This window comes from Hoplias malabaricus, chromosome 15 (genome assembly GCF_029633855.1).
Source record: "Hoplias malabaricus isolate fHopMal1 chromosome 15, fHopMal1.hap1, whole genome shotgun sequence".
In the NCBI taxonomy this organism is placed as follows: Eukaryota; Metazoa; Chordata; class Actinopteri; order Characiformes; family Erythrinidae; genus Hoplias; species Hoplias malabaricus.
This window is the reverse complement of record NC_089814.1, coordinates 18,690,930-18,708,972: the sequence shown is the minus strand read 5'-3', so window position 1 is coordinate 18,708,972 and position 18,043 is coordinate 18,690,930. Positions and strand designations below refer to the sequence as shown.

Here is an 18,043-nt window from a genome sequence, read left to right as displayed (position 1 = left end):
TTTTCAACTTTTAAATTATATACTGCACTCAAGAGATCATCCTCAACTGCTCACTGTATCACAGATTCTTTGATGTTTGATCATTCTTAAGCACACTATGTTAACTTCTTGGTATTGGATTTCTTGTTATTTGATACATGACTCAGCCTACATAGTATATTGAAGTACTATGTCGATTTTGATATTTGATTTAGGACTTTTTTTTTGTTTGTTTGTTTTTTTTTAATTAGTCCATTGCTGTTAGTGATTGTTGTATGTGATGTCTGTCTATCTATCTATCTATCTATCTATTTAATTTTGCCTGAAATATAATTGCTCCATAACCACCTCTTTTTTGCAGCAGTAACTGCAAATGGTGAGAGATGTTTTAGCTGATACAGTATATGATAAGGATGATCTTGTTTTACAGGAAACAGGAGTTGCTGACCCTCTCGAATGTGCCTCTGGCAGACTGCCCACCTTCTCCCCCCAGAACCGCTCCACCCGCCATGAAGGTAAGCCGAGTTGCTCCAGGTTTTCTGACACATTGCCTTCACAAGAAACTATGTTTTGTGTAGCGGAAAGTAGTTTAACACAAAATTCAGCAGCACTTACTTTAAAGGTTAATGAACATTTGAAGAACTAAAGAAATGCTAACTTATGCCAATATTTTACAGTAAAAAATAAATATATTCACAAAGCTTTTTTTTGTCATGTTGTACTGCTGTTAAATATGTAACTTAAAGTTTAGAGATGTGTCATGAAGCCTTTATGCAGGTATCCATGAATAAATAAGTAATTATAAAACATTAGTAATCAGCTTTGTTCTTTTAGCCCTTTGCTTTTATGTATTCAAATCAGAAATTGTTAGCTTATTATCACTTTATGAATACGTTGTTTAGAAAAAATACTTTACTAACAGCACGTAGAGCTGTAGATATCATGATGGCCAAGAAAGGGGCCATGACTTGTTCAGCCTGACTCCATTAACTGTTCATGCCTCATGAAATTACATTATTAATGAAAACGTTATTATCTCCTTTGCCTTTTACCTTGTGAAAATAGCTCATGAAGGTGCACGAGTGGTGTCCTGCTTGCTCAGTGGACTGTGACCCAGAAAGTCCCTAGTGATGTTGTCCTTGGAGTTATGGAAATAACAACGGTGTTTTAGAAATGGTTTTGAAAAAGAAAGAAGAAATGTCAAAAAAAGACCTGTAACAACAATGGCATATGTCAAGATGAAATCTGGATTTTAAAATTCATCACAGAACAAAATGAAAACACATAAAACATGTGGAGACCCAAAGAATCCAATTAGACAATTAATAATAATAAAGGAACTATTCACATTTTAATTTCCAGCATAGCTTATGCACAAATACTGAAACTGTTAACACACTGTCTGCTGAAAAATTAATATATTGATAAGACAGGATTTATTTTCTTTATTTGACCGAATTAATTGTTAGGGTTGGGAAACTCTTTTTCCCCGTTTGATGTGGGATGTTTTCACTCGTTGATGTGGGCATCTTTTTGAACCATCTATATATAGTACACAATAATATTACAAGACAAAACACATGAAGTTGAACTGTGGTAGTACTTGGATTATAATCTTATGATCTTCATTTTGCAGACTGCACCTTTCTTTGATTCACTGGAAAAAATGGAGGTAAGAATGAAAATATTGAAATATTTCACTTTTGAGAAAATTTGGAATATTTATGTAATGCAGAATCAAAAGGGAAAATCTTGAATATTGCTGGCAGTAACCTCACAATTCTACACAGTATTATTTACAAGTTTAGAATTATTACAATGTTAGCATAAATATAAAACAAACTGTTGCAGATATACACTATATTTTTTAAATTATAAATGTGTTTTGAATTTTGAAGGAAAATAACTGTATAATATGTATTATGACAAAAAACACAATGAAATGTCTTGTTTTTTAAAACTGGTGATCAGATGATGAAGCTAATATAAATAGCTGTGATAAGTTGTTCCTTTTCTCTAAAGTATGAAGTAAAATCTTAAAATACCAGGTGTTTAGAGTGTTTAAATCCATACTAAATCAATCAAGTTAAGCTAATACCTGTTAAGCTATCATTAAGTAAAATAACAGAAATTATGATCACAACAAATGATTAATACATTTAGAATACTCCTCTACATTTGCTAATTGGGCTGAGGTTGGACTTTACATCAGAACCTTAGGCAATGCTTAGATGCTCCTCATCCTGACTTTTACGACTCATGAACTCTCGAAAGCTGACTTTTTGACCTTGACCTATAGCAGGTGTCAGAGGTGGATGAGATGAGGCCAGGCCCACAGAGAATGAAGGTCTGCACAGTACTAGAGCTAAGAACCAAACGCTACACTTCAGACCAAACATTGGTTTAGTGGTGTGAGGATGCAGTCATTATTTTTACTGTTTACAGATAACACATGCAGAATAGTTTTACCTTTATATAGCACTTTATCACTATTGAAATAATATAGTTACTTGGCTCAGGGTTTTCCTATAATGAGTCAAACACACTAATGCAGCTCTGAAGTGTTGTTTTGGGTCAGTATGTGTTTCTGCACTTGTTTGGTCATCTCATTTGTGCATGATCAAGTTACCTGATATATATATATATATATATATATATATATATATATATATATATATATATATATATAAAATATAATACGTATTCTCCATCATAAGCTCATGTCATTATTGCTGTGGTTTTTCAATCGTTTTCCCAGTGTCTTACATATTTTTGTACCTTCATGTCTTTTATTAGTTTTATTCTGTATGCATGCTTAAGAAAACATACACAGAAATTATAAATAATATTATTTTTTGAGAATAAAAGCTTATTTTTGCTTTATGTTTTTAGGATGACTATATACCCTACCCGAGTATAGAACAGGTAAGGTAGACTATATATTATAGGAACTTTAAATTGCATTTACTGCTTTCAGCAGATGCTTCTTCTAGAGCAATGCACAGTTTTAATCATGTTATGACTATAGACTAATGCAGTGTTAAAAGTTTTACCCAAAAAAGTTATTGGTGTAGTGTGGTGTCTTTGTCTGAGCAGGGCACCGAACCCAATAAATCATATTATAAAACATTAAGGAAAAAAATATTTTTAATCTGTTTGATAGGTGCTGAATCAAGGTCCGCCGTACCCTCAGGTTATCCTGCCTCAGTTTGGGGGTTACTGGATGGAAGACTCTGAGGCCACAGCCACCACTCCTAACTCATGGGAAAACAGCTGTTATTATGAAGAGGATGGAGAGGGGGAGAATCCAGATGGCGATTTTGGATACCGTCTGGAGAGTAACTACGCCATACGAGCCTACCGCAAGCACTTTCTGGGCAGAGTAAGAGCCTGGTGTTTTAAAAAAACCCATCAAGAACTAACATCAGATTAATACAACCAACAAAACACCTTTAATTGTTGAAATAAAGACCTAATCTTAATCCGATACCTGTTTAGTATACGATACTTTATCATAGTCATTTCATGCACTAGGTTATAGCAATTATAACGCTAGGGACATAGATTAGGTTATTATTAATGGCATATATTGGCAGTGAAATATCCATGAAATTTCTTATTCTCTGAATGAATAAAGACACACTATGCCTCTTTTAAGGTATTTAGAGGACTCAGCAGCACTCAGGTAGTCCATTAACGTTTACATTTTTCCCCATTATATTATTACTGCAAAACTTTTATATTTTGAATTCTGATTTGGAGTTGATCATTAATTTACCTCTACTTAGGATGTACTTGCAATTATTACCTTTCTTCTGGTTATATAAAGGAAATGTCACTTAGTAGAGAATGGCATTTTAGTTGAAAATGACACATCGGTCACAGTGTAGTTTTGTGACTTCTTGCTTCTGTGGAACTTTTTGTCATTTCATTAATTCCTTCAGTCATTTCCTGTAACTACTTCATGCTGTTCACTGTTGCTGTCAGTCCAGAGCCTACCCAGAAACATAAAGAAATCCTGACAGGGCACCAGTAGAAAATCATTCTTGTCATTTAAATTAAGTATTATGATATAAATAAAAAATAATAATTGATTACTAATAGACCACTGAGTTCTAGGAACTGTGCACATGTTGCTGGGCTTTAGGCAGGTTCTAAGGGTTCTGAAAAGTGTTAGGGGGAAAACTGTTTTAAATTGTTTTAAAAATGATTAGTGAGCTCAGTGCCCTGTGAAGGACTGGCGTCCCCTCCAGGGTGTATTCCCGCCTTGCGCCCGATGATTCCAGGTAGGCTCTGGACCCCCCGCGACCCTAAAATTGGATAAGCGGTTACAGATAATGGATGGATGGATGGATAGTGAGCTCAGTCTTTATTTTATTAGCTCACAACTTCCACCCTATTTTTTACTGGTCAGGACCACCAAATGACCACGACAGAGCAAGTATTGTTTGGCTGGTGAGTCATTCTTAGCGATGCAGTAACACATGGTGGTAGTGAGTTAGTTTGTTATGTGTGTTGTGCTGTTATGGGTGGATTGAATACAGCAATACTGCTGGAGTTTGTAATGCCTCAGTTACATTGCTGACTACAGTACTGTTGGCAGCATGCAGTGACCACTGTTGAAGGACTAGATGGTTACAGCAACTGTGCGGCAAAATGTAGAGTTTAAAGAATCCAGCAGCACTGTTGTGTCTGATCCACTTGTATGACCACAACTTACTAACAGGACAACACCACACTAGTGTCAGAGTGGGATGAGAATGACCCACCACCAAAATAACATCTGCAGTCTGGACCAAACCATTGAAGAACAGGGTGAAAAAGGATAACAAGTTATGCAGGGCAAGACACAGACTATATTATTTAATGGAAGAATTACAAAATGCACCTGTATGATATGTGAAGCCGGTAACTCGACTATGAGTGTGGAAACATGGGTCATTTTAATATTTTGGCTCATTGCTGAATACTATAATACTATACTATACTATAAGATTCTGTGCAATTATAAAAGCAAGTATAACCAATTTATTTACAAGTCATTAAATAGAATGAATATGCATTTCTTACTCTATAACTGTGTAATAACTCAATCACTTTTGGTTCTGTGTCATGATTTCTGATTAGCAACTCTTAGTGAAGCTTAGATTGTGCACATTCCGATTAAGACAAACTGGCACTTTGTTAGATCTGTGAAATAAAGCCTTAATTACATCTGTAAATCCAGCCTGTGCTTGTACCAATCTTGGGCTTCCATGAATCAGCAGCATTTTGCACTGATTAATGTTTTTAAAGATTAAATCTACCATTTTGTGCCTGCTCCACAGACAATATACAATCAGCGCCTCATAGCAGCTACTGATTGTTCTTTTTTGAAAAATGAGGCCCATGCCACATCTCTGCTACACGCAACAAGCACATAATCCCTCAGCAAATATATTTAATGGGGATACAGTGTCAATTTGTTAATTTTAAAGGGGACCTTAGGGAGCTGAGCGATTAGCGCAGACACTGGAGCAAATCATACTGTTTGGATAGATAAATGACTATGAAATATTCACACTTCAACCCTTCACAGGAACACCTCAACTTCTACTGCACAGCCAGTAACCATGGCAACCTCATACTGTCCCTCCGCCAAGAGGAGACAAAGGATCAGGAGTATCTGCACATCATACTGAGGTAATAACACCCCTGGGACACATTCTATACATCCAAGTACATTAAGCCCTATATATTCTGAAACTGATTACATGTTTTCATTAAATTCTTTGGATGTCACTCAGTCTCTCTCTCTTTCTCTCTCTCTCTTCCCCTCTTAGGACACCTTCAAAGACTATTTATGACAGGATTTCTCTCGCAGGTCTGACAGATCTCCCCAGTGTCCCCCAGATAGCCAAGGTGATGATGCTGCTGCGTAAGACAGTCAATTATACTTACTGACCTTTGAAACCAAAATGACTTAAGTACACCTTCCTTTTAAAGAAAAGCTGTCTCCATTTCATTCACTAGCACAAACCTAGTGACCAACAGTTACATTTATGTAATTTAATTTTTACACCAAATACAGTAGGTCAGCAGAGATTTTTTTTGAAGTTTCCTTAGTTTTGCATTGAAGCTACAAGGCTAATAGACAGTAACCAGCAAATTCTAAGTAATGATTTATGCTTCTGTCACTTGTTATAGGCATTTGTCTTGTAGCTTGCAAAATTAAATAATCCAATATTAGATTTCAAGCACGTTTGACTAATTGACTAAATTGATAGATATTTGCAATAGATATTGATAATTAGATATTTGTGCAATAGAATTTTATAGAGATTTTTAAGCTGTGGTTGTCTGTTCCTATAGCTGCTTTGTGAAGATATTGCTGGCTTAAAATTCAGTCCTGTGTTGTACCCAAGGGTAAGTGCATTCTACACAAGAAGGTATTATAGCTTGAGACAAATGGTTTCAATTGAAATGTATAAAATATACTTTATTTTGCATTATTCTGAGTTAAGAAAAGCAAACGATAGCATTTCCCATAAATATGCACAAAGGTCTAGAAAGAAAGATCTCTATTATGAAACATGCAGGAACTGGTTTAAGATATTGTGAGTTGCTTTATGATGGAATCTGATTATTATTTTACTAACTGTCTATTTATTTGTGATCTAATTATTGTTTTTCTGTAGGGACGCTGCAAAAAATAACAGTTGCAAATCTTTTACAGGGGTCTCAGTTAATAGTGAACTATGATGAGCATGAGGTTAACACCACCTTCAAGTTTGGTGTCATCTACCAGAAGCTTGGTCAGGTGAATAGGAATAAGCCATATCATCCAGCTCCACATACAAAACAGAAATATGTAAATTTAGAGAATATGTATGGATTTAATATTTTTACGTACATATCTAGCACTGACAATACACAGACCTTTATATATTGGTTCTTAATCTACCATTATTAGAGTTACAGTATTTGACTTTTTAATTTATTGTGCAGAAATCAGAAGAAGAGCTATTTGGGAACAATGAGGAAACACCAGCTTTCACAGAATTTCTCCAAGTGCTAGGGGACTGTGTACAGCTGCAGGATTTTAAAGGGTGAGTGGCGGTCAAGCAGAAGGTGAAAAGAACGCAAACAAACACAAGGACACTTTATCACACTCAGAAGGAAATTGAACTTTCTGAAAAATAAAATCTATACATACCACAATGCGTATTATCAAAACAACAGAAAAAATGTTAGTGTATGTATAATACATTGCAAAAGTCAGAGATGAACATTTATGTTTTTATTAAATGGATATAAGTAAATCAATATACATTAAGGAGAAAATTCCAAAGAATATAATTAAAGAAAAAAGAAAGCTTTTTCTTTCCTGATGGGACATCAATAACTGGTACTCTATGACCAGTCTTTACTGGAAATTAAATAAATAAAAATTCTCTTATATTCTACATATGCCTCCATAAAAAATAATTCAAATGAAGCACTGAACACTATTCCCCTCTATACTGTACTTCATGTGATGTGATGTATAAAGTGTTTAATTTCTATTCTAAACACATGCTCTAGTATTATTTGTTTATAAAATTTGCTTAGTGCTAAATACAGGGAAGGTTTAATTTAAGGTTTAGGTAATTAACTGTAATAAATATAGTTGTAATAAAAAAGCCATAGTTTCATCTTGCCCTGTAATCTTTCTCTTCCTCTCAGGTTCCGAGGTGGTCTAGATGTGCGTCATGGGCAGACAGGCTCTGAGTCTGTTTACACAGTTTTCAGAAGACAAGAGCTGATGTTTCATGTCTCCACCAAGCTCCCCTACACAGAAGGAGACACACAACAGGTATAGATATCTTTGGGAAGTTTGCATTGTTTTGGAAGAGCAACCTGTATTCATAAAATAGATTGCTGAATTTCACAATCTTAAAACTTAAAATGTAGCTTAAGCAAAGGTATAACATATAATGTCCTGGGGTTGTGGGTTCAAGTACTGCTCTGGGTGACTGTCCGTGAGGAGTTTGAGGTGTTCTCCCTGTGTCCACATGGGTTTCCTCCGGGTGCTCCAGTTTCCTCCCACAGTCCAAAAACATATGTTGGTAGGTGGATTGGTGATGCAAAAGTATTCGTAGGTGTGAGTGTGTGTGTGTTGCCTTGTGAAGGACTGGCACCCCCTCCAGGGTGTGTTTCTGCCTTGCGCCCAGTGATTCCGGGTAGGCTCTGGACCCAACTGCGACCCTAAACTGGTTATATGGTTAAAGACAATAAACAAATGAATGAATAACATATAATGTAAGATTTTTAGTAAATCCACATGAGCAAATACATTATTTTCAAATACATCATGTTTATTTAAATAATTGCTAATGATTAATCAAATTCACTGATGCTCATTGCATTTACCAGAAAGCTCATGCTTTCTGGTAAAAGCTCATAAACTTTACACTACAATGACCTAATGTCACAGTTTTTAAGCTTGTTAAGGTTATTAATTATGTGATGTTTTGCAAAATGGTGATGACCCTTTCTTCACACAAAGCTCCAAAGGAAGAGACACATAGGAAATGACATTGTGGCAGTGGTTTTCCAAGAGGATGCCACGCCATTTGTGCCTGACATGATTGCCTCCAACTTCCTCCATGCCTACATCCTAGTCCAAGTAGAGAATCCTTGTACAGACAACTCCACATACAAGGTAGAAAACCAGCTTAAATTCAACATAATTGATATCAAGCTTAAAATAAACTAAATGTAATATTGCTATATATAGAACCCAAGAATTTTCACATACAGATCAAAAGTTCTCCTGAAAGCACTTGAGAGTATTTATGTAATCTGTAAGCATGAATGATGTGTTACAGGTGTCTGTAACAGCACGAGATGATGTGCCCCAGTTCGGTCCTCCCCTCCCAAACCCAGCAGTTTTCAAAAAGGTGAATGAGGACAGATTTTTTGAAGGATTTTATGTTATCTTTATTTCTGAATGCTGTTTACTTTTTGTTGTCTTACTGTGTCGTTAATTCACAGGGTCCAGAATTTAGAGAGTTTCTGCTGACCAAGCTGATCAATGCTGAGTTGGCATGCTACCGGTCAGACCGATTTGCCAAACTTGAAGTAAGCATATAAAGGACAACAGCATTTTGGTCCTGAGCTAGAGTTGAATATATTTAGTGTAAAAATTATGTATACATATTTTTACATTGTGTGCAGGTATTTGTATGCACATCTCCATTCTGCATGTGTTTTTGCTTTAGGAGAGAACGCGAGCTGCATTGCTAGATAACCTCCATAATGAATTGCACAGACAAACTCAGGCCATGCTGGGTCACCCGCTCAACAATGAGGACGAGCGAATGGAGAATGGAGGACATGGAGGAATACTGGAGTCCATTAAGGTACATACTTGAATAGGCTCAGTTATTTAGGCATTAAAATCTACTCTTATTATATATTCATTAATATTAAGGCCTATTGTTCTATAAGTACTATACGGTTCTAAGTTATTTTGAGAAGAACAAAGAATGACTGTTGGAAGGCAGCAATATCAATACAGCCACAGATCCAAATCAGTGACACAAAATTTCCAAAAGACACACAGTTTGCCTACACTAAATGTCATTCAAACTGTTTATCAGATATGGGTCTTTTGAGCCTCTGATCATGAATATGTGCATAAGAAATAATCAATGGTTTAGATGGACTACCAGAATATGAATTATTTAGTAACTACTATAAATTATTCAGCTACTACTCATACATATTCAGTAGCTAGAATTATTAACCACTGTTAACCACTGTTAATTTTGGTAATAAATATAAAACATTAAGAACAGTAACTACTAAAAACTCAATAACTACTAAAAACAGTGTAGTGATAAATATGAAATATTCCATAAGTATGAAATTATTCAGTATAATTTTGTTTTTGTGATATCTATAAATAATTCATTTTCAGATATTCTGAAATATACAGTTTCACATAACAGATCGGTAAACTAATGCAACTGACTAAAAATAATCTTACCCAAAAAAGATTACAAAATTTGCTGTAAAATGCTTTAGAGACTTCCTGAAACAAAATTAGTATTAAAAAATCTAGCAAGTGTAGTACAAATATGGATAATGCAATATTTAACCATTTTTGTGGTGGAATAAACTTCCACTATTTTAACATAAGCAATAAATGTTCAGGTACTATTTGCTTGACCTTTGTTGTTGTTGTTGTTTAATTATATATATTTTTAAAGTTAGTGTGATATCACAGCGGTGACCACATACTCCTATTCACCATAACACAGTTTGTCATGCCTTATTAAATTAAACAGATATTAATAATTTAGTATCTATTATTAAATATTCAATAATAATTCTGTCATGTTTTTTCAGTTTACTATCAGGTAAAATGTATAGTTCAGTTTTTATGGGTTTACTTGTTTGTTCATTTATCCGCCAAACGGCATCACTTCTGTAAGGAAGGTGACAGAAGTTTCCTCCCTTTCTCTTCTGTCACTCTCAGCGGGCAATGCGTGTGCGCAGTCACTCCATGGATACGATGGTGGGCTCTCAAAAGCATGGACGCTCCTCCGCAGGTGGAGGGGGAGTGCCCACCAGTCTAAGTGGAGCGGGCCTCACCCATAGCACCGCTGAGTGCAATAGAAACTCGGTGAGCACCACATGCCAACAGTGTCAGCACAATCATTTACATGCAAAGAGGACAACAGAAAACAAGATGGGTTTTGGGTAATAGGCCACATTCACAAGGATATTTTAATATCTATTAAACATAATTTTCAGAGTTTTCCAATGTTTTGGCTGACAAACTTGATGGCATTTTGTACATTGAAGCACATTTTTTTAATTAACATCCATAACTCACTCACAAAAAAGTTGAGACAGAGGCAAAATAACATGAAAAACATTTAATTATTAGCAGGTGAATATAAATGTTATTATAGGAGCTTCTATCAAAGGCTCAATGTTTCCACGCTGTGAAAATATTTGTCAAAAACTTTGCAAAGAATTCAAAAAGGTACATTTTTTAATGCAAAACATTTTAGACTATCACCATCTATCCTACATAACATTGTGAAAACACTATGAAAAGTGTATCCAGAAATCATAATCTGTTTATGGTGTTGCTGGAAACCATTGCTGAATATTTGTGACTTTCAAGCCCTCAGACAGCACTGCATTAGAAATCATCATGCTATTGTGAAAAATATCTGCATGGGCTATTATGCAAGGAAAAAGCCATACATCAGTTCTATGTACAAATACTACTGGTTTCTCTGGGCCCAAGCTCAACGCAGGTCCAAAAGGCAGTGGAAATGTGTGTGCTGTGGTCAGATGAAGCCATGGGTCTGCTGGTTTTTGGGACAAATGGGCAATGAGTTTGCTGTGCCTATATATATATATATATATAAATGGTGTGAAAGTAGAGACAAATGGTTATTTCAGCACAACAATGTTTCCATTATGCTACAAAAGTCTGGATTTGTAGACACAAAACAATTGTGAGTTCTGAAGGTTGAGCAAAATCTGGAGCAAACATGAGCAATATTTTCCACTGGCAAAACTACAAGAATCCGGTTCCTGAGTTCTTAAACAAATTAAAATTGTAATTAAAAGGAAAGGTCATGTAACAGTGTTCTTCTGTCTCAGCTTTTTTGGATTGCATTGCATACAACAACTATATATATATATTACACTTACACTAAAACTATAAAATTGAACACAAATACCAACATTTCCAGAAATAGATTAAATACAGTGTTCTACAAAGATAGAGACCAACTTCATTTATTTAATTTCCAGTCAAAACCAACCATTTATTAAGTACAGTTCATTTTTTATCCCCTCTGTGTAAAAGAGCAGAGAACATCTAATAGAATATTACCATAACTTAATAACTAAACATAATGTGGAATTCTTCCAGACTCCCCTCTTTTTGGGTGGATTTCCACTTGGTAGAAAGTTCAGTCTTAGAATTTAGGTGCAGTGTCTGTTTTTTTACAGTCCTAATAAATTCAAACACATTTAGTGATGTAAAGGTCTGGGCTCTGCTCTGAGAACAGCAGCAGTTTGCTTGAGCTGAATATTTAATTCTTATTTGTCTATTTATTTTTCTCAGTTACACCTTATCGACAGTCTCATATACTTTCATTTTAGTGTCATTTTCTTACAGTAAGTGGTCTACTAGATTTTGCTTGATAATTAGGAATCCTATTTTTACTTTATTGATTTTTATTATATCTTACATTTAACATTCTTAAAAACCTCCTAAAAATGTAAAAATAGTTTGTCATAGTTGTTCTGACTGGAAATGAAAGAAATGAAGGATGTTTTACCAGTATTTGAATAGGCCTGTGTCTGTTGTGGCATTTCATGTTTTTTGTTTCATAGTCCCCAGTGTCATCGACAACTAAGTCTCCTCTGAGGAGTCCAGTGAAGAGACGTTCTGGTTTGTTCCCCCGACTTCACACCAGCATGGACGGACAATCTGATCGCTCAGCACGAAGGTCAGATTCACTAGAAACAAGCTTCAAACATTAGTTTTCAAAATGTGTGCCATTAAACACACTGAAGGATTTCTAAACCATCTATAATTCATTCTCACTCACTACATACATACAAACATCTTCTTTTCCACTTGTCCATTTCAGGGTCGTGGTGCCTCACTCACTAACTATATTAACATGGTATAGAATATAGCCAGTGATCATTTGTTTCTTATACTTTGTCAAACATTATGCACCAACCAAGTAGCCTACACCAAGTTACTTTGTGAGAAAGAAAACTGCTGAGTCACTTGCTCTGCTGTCTTCACATTACTCCAGTGTGCTGTGTGATCAGAGAAGTCTGGACAGCGGTCATCTCTCACAGGAGGTGAGGTCAGAGACATCTTCAAACCCCAGCTCTCCAGAGATCTGCCTGAGTAAAGACAGGTACTGTCCAACATGTTCTCACGTACATTCTCACATACGCCATTGTTTCATTATATGTTCTTGCTTTCAGTGCACATGGTTTATGAAGTCTATGTCCATGTGGGTTTCGTTCTGGGCGCTCTGGTTTCCTCTCACGGTCCACAAAAAACATGTTGGTTGGTGGATTGGCTACTCTAAAGTGTTCATAGGTGTGAGTGAATGTGTGTCACCCTGTGAAGGAATGGCACCCCCTGGTGTGTTTTCTCCTTGCACCCAGTCATTCCGGGTAGGTTCCGGACCCACTGCAACCCTGAACTAGATAAGTGGTTACAGACAATGAATGAATAAATGGGTATAGGGTTATACTCTTATACCACTATATTTCAATGTCTCTCTCTTGCTTGCTCTCAATTTCTCCCCAGACCGTCTCTGAAACATAACGAGTGCAGTGGAAGGCCAGTTATATCCCGTTCATCCTCCAGCACCAGTAGCTTCAGCAGCACAGCAGGAGACACAGATACACTAGAGGAAGGAGACTCTGTAAGTATGTGTGTCTGAGTGTGGATGTGTTTATATCAACCCTTTGATGTTCTTAATCAAAAATCTACATGTAATTATGACATGTGATGCATTGTAGACAGAAACATCTTCCTTACAGCAACTATCTCTTAAACTTGTATCAGGGGCACAAAAGGAATAATTGGTTTTGCAAAGGTTTTATAATAAGGCATTTACAAGCAAACGGGTCTTATTTATTATTTTCTCTATAGAACAACCTCCAGGTTTCTCCCACATTTTCACCAGTGTGTTGTTCCTCATTGGGTGTAGAGGGTCAGAGTTTGGGAACTCCTGTTATCATGTGCCGCAGCCCAACAGGTAATTATTTTACATATAAAAACATTTTTACTTTGAAAGAATTGTACATAGTATTTTGTTTCTCAGCCCTAATTTCCTCACAGTTCCTTCGGTGTAATCATTGTAATCATGAACACAACGTAATAAAATGAGTATGTGCTCTCTTTCATCCACAAGATTTCAAGAACAGAAATTCTCCCAGATCCAGTCTAAAGTTCCGCTTCGACAAGCTGAGCAACACAACGGCTGTAAGATATTATTTCTTGTGTGCGTGTGTGAATGTTTCCATTTACACTGACAATGAACAAGCCATAATGTTTAAATGTTTCTCACAATAACTGGACTCACAAAAACTCACTAGGATTTACATCTGTACATTTTATCCTCCTGACAGGAACAGCAGTATGGCATTTTGAGGTTTTCCTTATTTAGCTGCATAGAAGTCCAGAAATATATAGACTAGATGTTAAGTCATGGAAAATAAGAGGATTAATTAAATATTCTGTAAACGTTATTGAATTTCTAGATTTCTAAAATCCTGAAAGTTATGCTACTGAACAACTAATATTGTGTTAATAATGATATGTGTGTGTCTGTATATTATGTGGTCCATAAAGAGTCATAAAAGGCTGTGATGGTGAATATAATGATAAGAATATAATCTGACATTGGCTGTGACTAAAATGACCTAGGCAGTATTCTGAGGGAGAAGGAGCTGAGTTATATCTGAAATTAATCCTTGCCTGTTTTCTGCTCCAGTATCTTCCAAGTTGCAATTATTTTGATGAGACCTGTAGGTGTATTGATGTCCTGGTAATGTGTTGAAATATTGCTGCTTTTAAAGCTGGTCTTTAATGTGACACATTTATAATCACCTTAATTTCAAAATACTGACTTCTAAGGCACTGACTTGTAAGACATCAAGGCTTCAAGGTTGCTGCTTTCTGTTTCAGACACTGCTGTCATGTATGTGAGTCATAGAAAGTGTCCTGCTGGTTCAGGTCCAGATCTTATAATTCTGGATTTATTAAACTGGTTATACAGAGAAAAGAATGTATTGATGCTTGTACTGTTTACTAAATAATATTCAGCTGTGAATAATTTACATCTAGGTACATCTGTAATATTTTTGACCAACCTTCTTCTGAATGGCTGCAATACTGTAACTGATGACAATTTTGTAAATCTTCCAGACAATTTGCAGACTTCTGAAGAGAATGTTGGCATATGATAATGCAATCAAGATAATGCAGTGACAAACTTACTTTACATGACTTCACAGACAGAAGGTTGAATAAGTGCACCACTAGATGTGACTTATGTACATCTGAGCAATGTTTTTGAATGCCAATGTATTTCATCACCATGTACTCACACTAATAACAGTATTCTTGTGTATGGCAGGGACACTAGTGAAAGGAAAGAGAAGAAAGACCAGGAGCACTGTGTGAAGTAAAATCAAACATTGGCTGTGGAATGGGACCACAATACACTGAAGAGGGAGAGCACTGGATACAAAAATATGTGTAAAGCCTGAGCTGTGCCTGAGGCAGCAATTGTTGTTAGATTGCACACACTTTATATGCACAAATTACAAACCATACTTAAAATTTTCGAAAGTTACCCCACTACAGATCCTGCTGATGTGGAACATTTTGCCTTTGTCTTGCACAAAAAAGGCTTTTGATAAATTCCTAAAAGGACGATGTTAGAGCTTTTGATAGCAATAGATATATTTTGTTGACAGTGACCAGTGATAGTCATGCAGATTAGGATAAATTCATCATATATTTTATTCAAAAGCACAAAATATTCCCCCCATCTTCTCATACATCTGCAGCCATTGTTCGTATTTTGCACATTTTTCACATTTTTTGCTTGTGGTAGGCAAGCCGCCGAGAACCTGCCTCTGCCAAATCATGGGAATGAGATGAGAGAATTACATTATTTTTGTTTCTATGCTTTGTAAAGGGCATGCAATTCATTGAAAAGGGATGAAGTACCTTACAGCATATTACTTTATTTTCCACAATAAAAAAGTTGCGAATTGGTATCAACATGCATTGCATGAGCAGAAAAGGCAAAATTGTGTCTGAAGGTAATAAGAAGGCTTTGTGCCATTTAGTATTTTGCATTATATTTTTTATTCCAGTTGCAATAGATATAAGCACCATTCCCTGGTTGTGTGAAACCACAGAATTGTTTGAATATAGAGAAATTAAATGAGTCACTTTTATATATCAGCTCATAACTACAATGAGTTATTTTGGATTAGGTATTCAAATTTAAGGCTGTTAGTTGAGACATCGTCCTGAATTTGCACACTGATGCTTCAAATATATCACATTATCCCAATAAATCCAGTGAAAAGGTGCTGGATCCAGTTGTCCTTGCACAAGTTCACTGGCATTATGACAAATACAAGCAACATCCTTTTCAAATGTAAATGTAGTATTTGATGCGTATGTAGTTATTTAGATTTACAAAAAATTGCAGACATATCACTGAGGAATAGCTGTTAAGTGCTAATTCAATGCAAACACCAATTACCTGAAGGCAATTTTTCAGTCTTACAGTATCAGTAAGGACTGGAATTAAATGGCCAAAATTCTTACCTAAAAGAGATAAAAAGCATTGCTAGAGCTTGTTTGTACATCTACTTACAGACATTCCAAAAGTTTGCAAAACCCTCATGCCCATAAGATGACTGCACCTTCTCAACCATTCTGCAAATGCAGTGCAAAAGACCAATGATTTAAAAATCACTTGTATTCTATATTGGCTGTATTGTGCAATACTTGAAGAACCATTTTCAGCTGTGTTTATACATAATACAACAACTGACATTGCTGTAAAAATGTATGAATTTATCACCCATCACCAAGGTCTATATTTATTGTGTACATTAATTTAAACAAAAATGTGGAATCAGTATATGTCCAAACAGAAATTAAATCACTCTATTTATAATCAGCGCTAATGTGTGACATTGTTTTAGAGAAAACAATTGTAGTTTACTTCTATGGGAAAGATGTATAGAGATTGTTTTTTCTTTTAATCTGAATAATTGCTCAGATATATTATTTATTTCACTCTGATTGTTCTTCTACATGTTGAAGTGTATTATGACTGTAGATTTTGATGAATAAAATGGTATTTTGCATATGTTCTCATTTTATTTATTTGTTTACTTATTTCCATTTAATACAACCATAGATTGTATAAAAAGAGAGTGTCTCTTTCTCAAGCTTGTGAACATTAAAAAATGTAAATTATATTTACAAACATAATGTTAGTATTTATTGATTTTTATAAATTCATCTCTTAAATTAAGTAGACTATTCTGGGGAAATATTGTTTGATTTCTTTTAGAAACTCCACATCTTTTAAGATAGAAATTTATGTTTCAATATGAAATATGACCTGTACGAGGCTGAAGTTTAACTTGTCAGTAAATTTTCATTTACTCTTTGAATTACCATAGAAACTCATACTTGTTTAGTTTTGTGGTATGTTTTCTCTTGAATTTGGAGACAGTTCCAATTTAGGTGATCTATAACAGCAAAAATAAATCAATATTACCCACCTATGGAGCAGGAGTAGAGTAATATACTCATTTCTTTTCATGCTTTTCAAAGTTCTGAGGTCTCACCACCATCCAATTTTCTCCAGGTTCTCTGAATATTCTAATGATATTTTCCATTTTTAATATTTCAACATTTTTAATGACTGTGCATATTATCACAGAATGGTGATCCCACTTATTTACTTCTGAAATGCTTTGACTCTCCAGGAAACTGGTTCTATACAAATTTGTGTTTTTAACAAAAGTAATTGTGACCTCCACCAGAGGTTTTAATCTTTCTTTTTATAACACATTTTATCTGTCTTTTAGCCCCTGTACAACCATTTGTAAGACACATTTCTGGCATCAAAATGTTCAGTTTCATCATTTTATGTGTTCTTTGTACTATTTTGAATTTAACAGAGGGTTTAAATTATATGCACATCATTACATTGTGTTGTTATTTTCACATTTCTCATTTTTTGCACTGTTTGGAAATTTGGTTTTATTTTTGGTAGTATTTGTGGTAGTAATAGCGTTATTAGCTTTATTAGCAGTTGTAGCATTGGTAGTATTGTTTGTAGTAATATCATTATTAATATTATCTGCAGTATTTGTGGTAGTAATATAATTTATTATTATTATTATTATTATTATTATTATTGTAGACATTTTAGTACATATGTGTTAGAAGTAGAAGTAGTGGCAGCAAGAGCAGTAAATTCTGTTCAGG

At 35.1% G+C, this 18,043-nt stretch overlaps 1 protein-coding gene across 3 annotated transcripts in view; it reads left to right on the top strand.

Moving 5' to 3' along the window:
• rap1gap2b (RAP1 GTPase activating protein 2b) overlaps window positions 1–16,891 on the top strand; it is a 43,384-nt gene extending 26,493 nt beyond the window's left edge. For all 3 annotated transcript variants that reach the window (XM_066645514.1, XM_066645513.1, XM_066645516.1), the window contains 22 exons: window positions 410–494; window positions 1,616–1,651; window positions 2,279–2,326; window positions 2,872–2,904; window positions 3,143–3,361; window positions 5,558–5,661; window positions 5,802–5,880; window positions 6,331–6,384; window positions 6,695–6,778; window positions 6,967–7,067; window positions 7,684–7,813; window positions 8,507–8,662; window positions 8,829–8,900; window positions 8,995–9,081; window positions 9,222–9,362; window positions 10,484–10,630; window positions 12,370–12,485; window positions 12,804–12,911; window positions 13,313–13,430; window positions 13,661–13,766; window positions 13,923–13,993; window positions 15,150–16,891. In XM_066645514.1, coding sequence (XP_066501611.1) covers window positions 410–494; window positions 1,616–1,651; window positions 2,279–2,326; window positions 2,872–2,904; window positions 3,143–3,361; window positions 5,558–5,661; window positions 5,802–5,880; window positions 6,331–6,384; window positions 6,695–6,778; window positions 6,967–7,067; window positions 7,684–7,813; window positions 8,507–8,662; window positions 8,829–8,900; window positions 8,995–9,081; window positions 9,222–9,362; window positions 10,484–10,630; window positions 12,370–12,485; window positions 12,804–12,911; window positions 13,313–13,430; window positions 13,661–13,766; window positions 13,923–13,993; window positions 15,150–15,158 — 2,104 coding nt within the window. In that variant the 3' untranslated portion in view covers window positions 15,159–16,891. The remainder of the gene's footprint in view (window positions 1–409; window positions 495–1,615; window positions 1,652–2,278; window positions 2,327–2,871; window positions 2,905–3,142; window positions 3,362–5,557; window positions 5,662–5,801; window positions 5,881–6,330; window positions 6,385–6,694; window positions 6,779–6,966; window positions 7,068–7,683; window positions 7,814–8,506; window positions 8,663–8,828; window positions 8,901–8,994; window positions 9,082–9,221; window positions 9,363–10,483; window positions 10,631–12,369; window positions 12,486–12,803; window positions 12,912–13,312; window positions 13,431–13,660; window positions 13,767–13,922; window positions 13,994–15,149) is intronic.
• The last annotated feature ends 1,152 nt before the right edge of the window (window positions 16,892–18,043 follow it).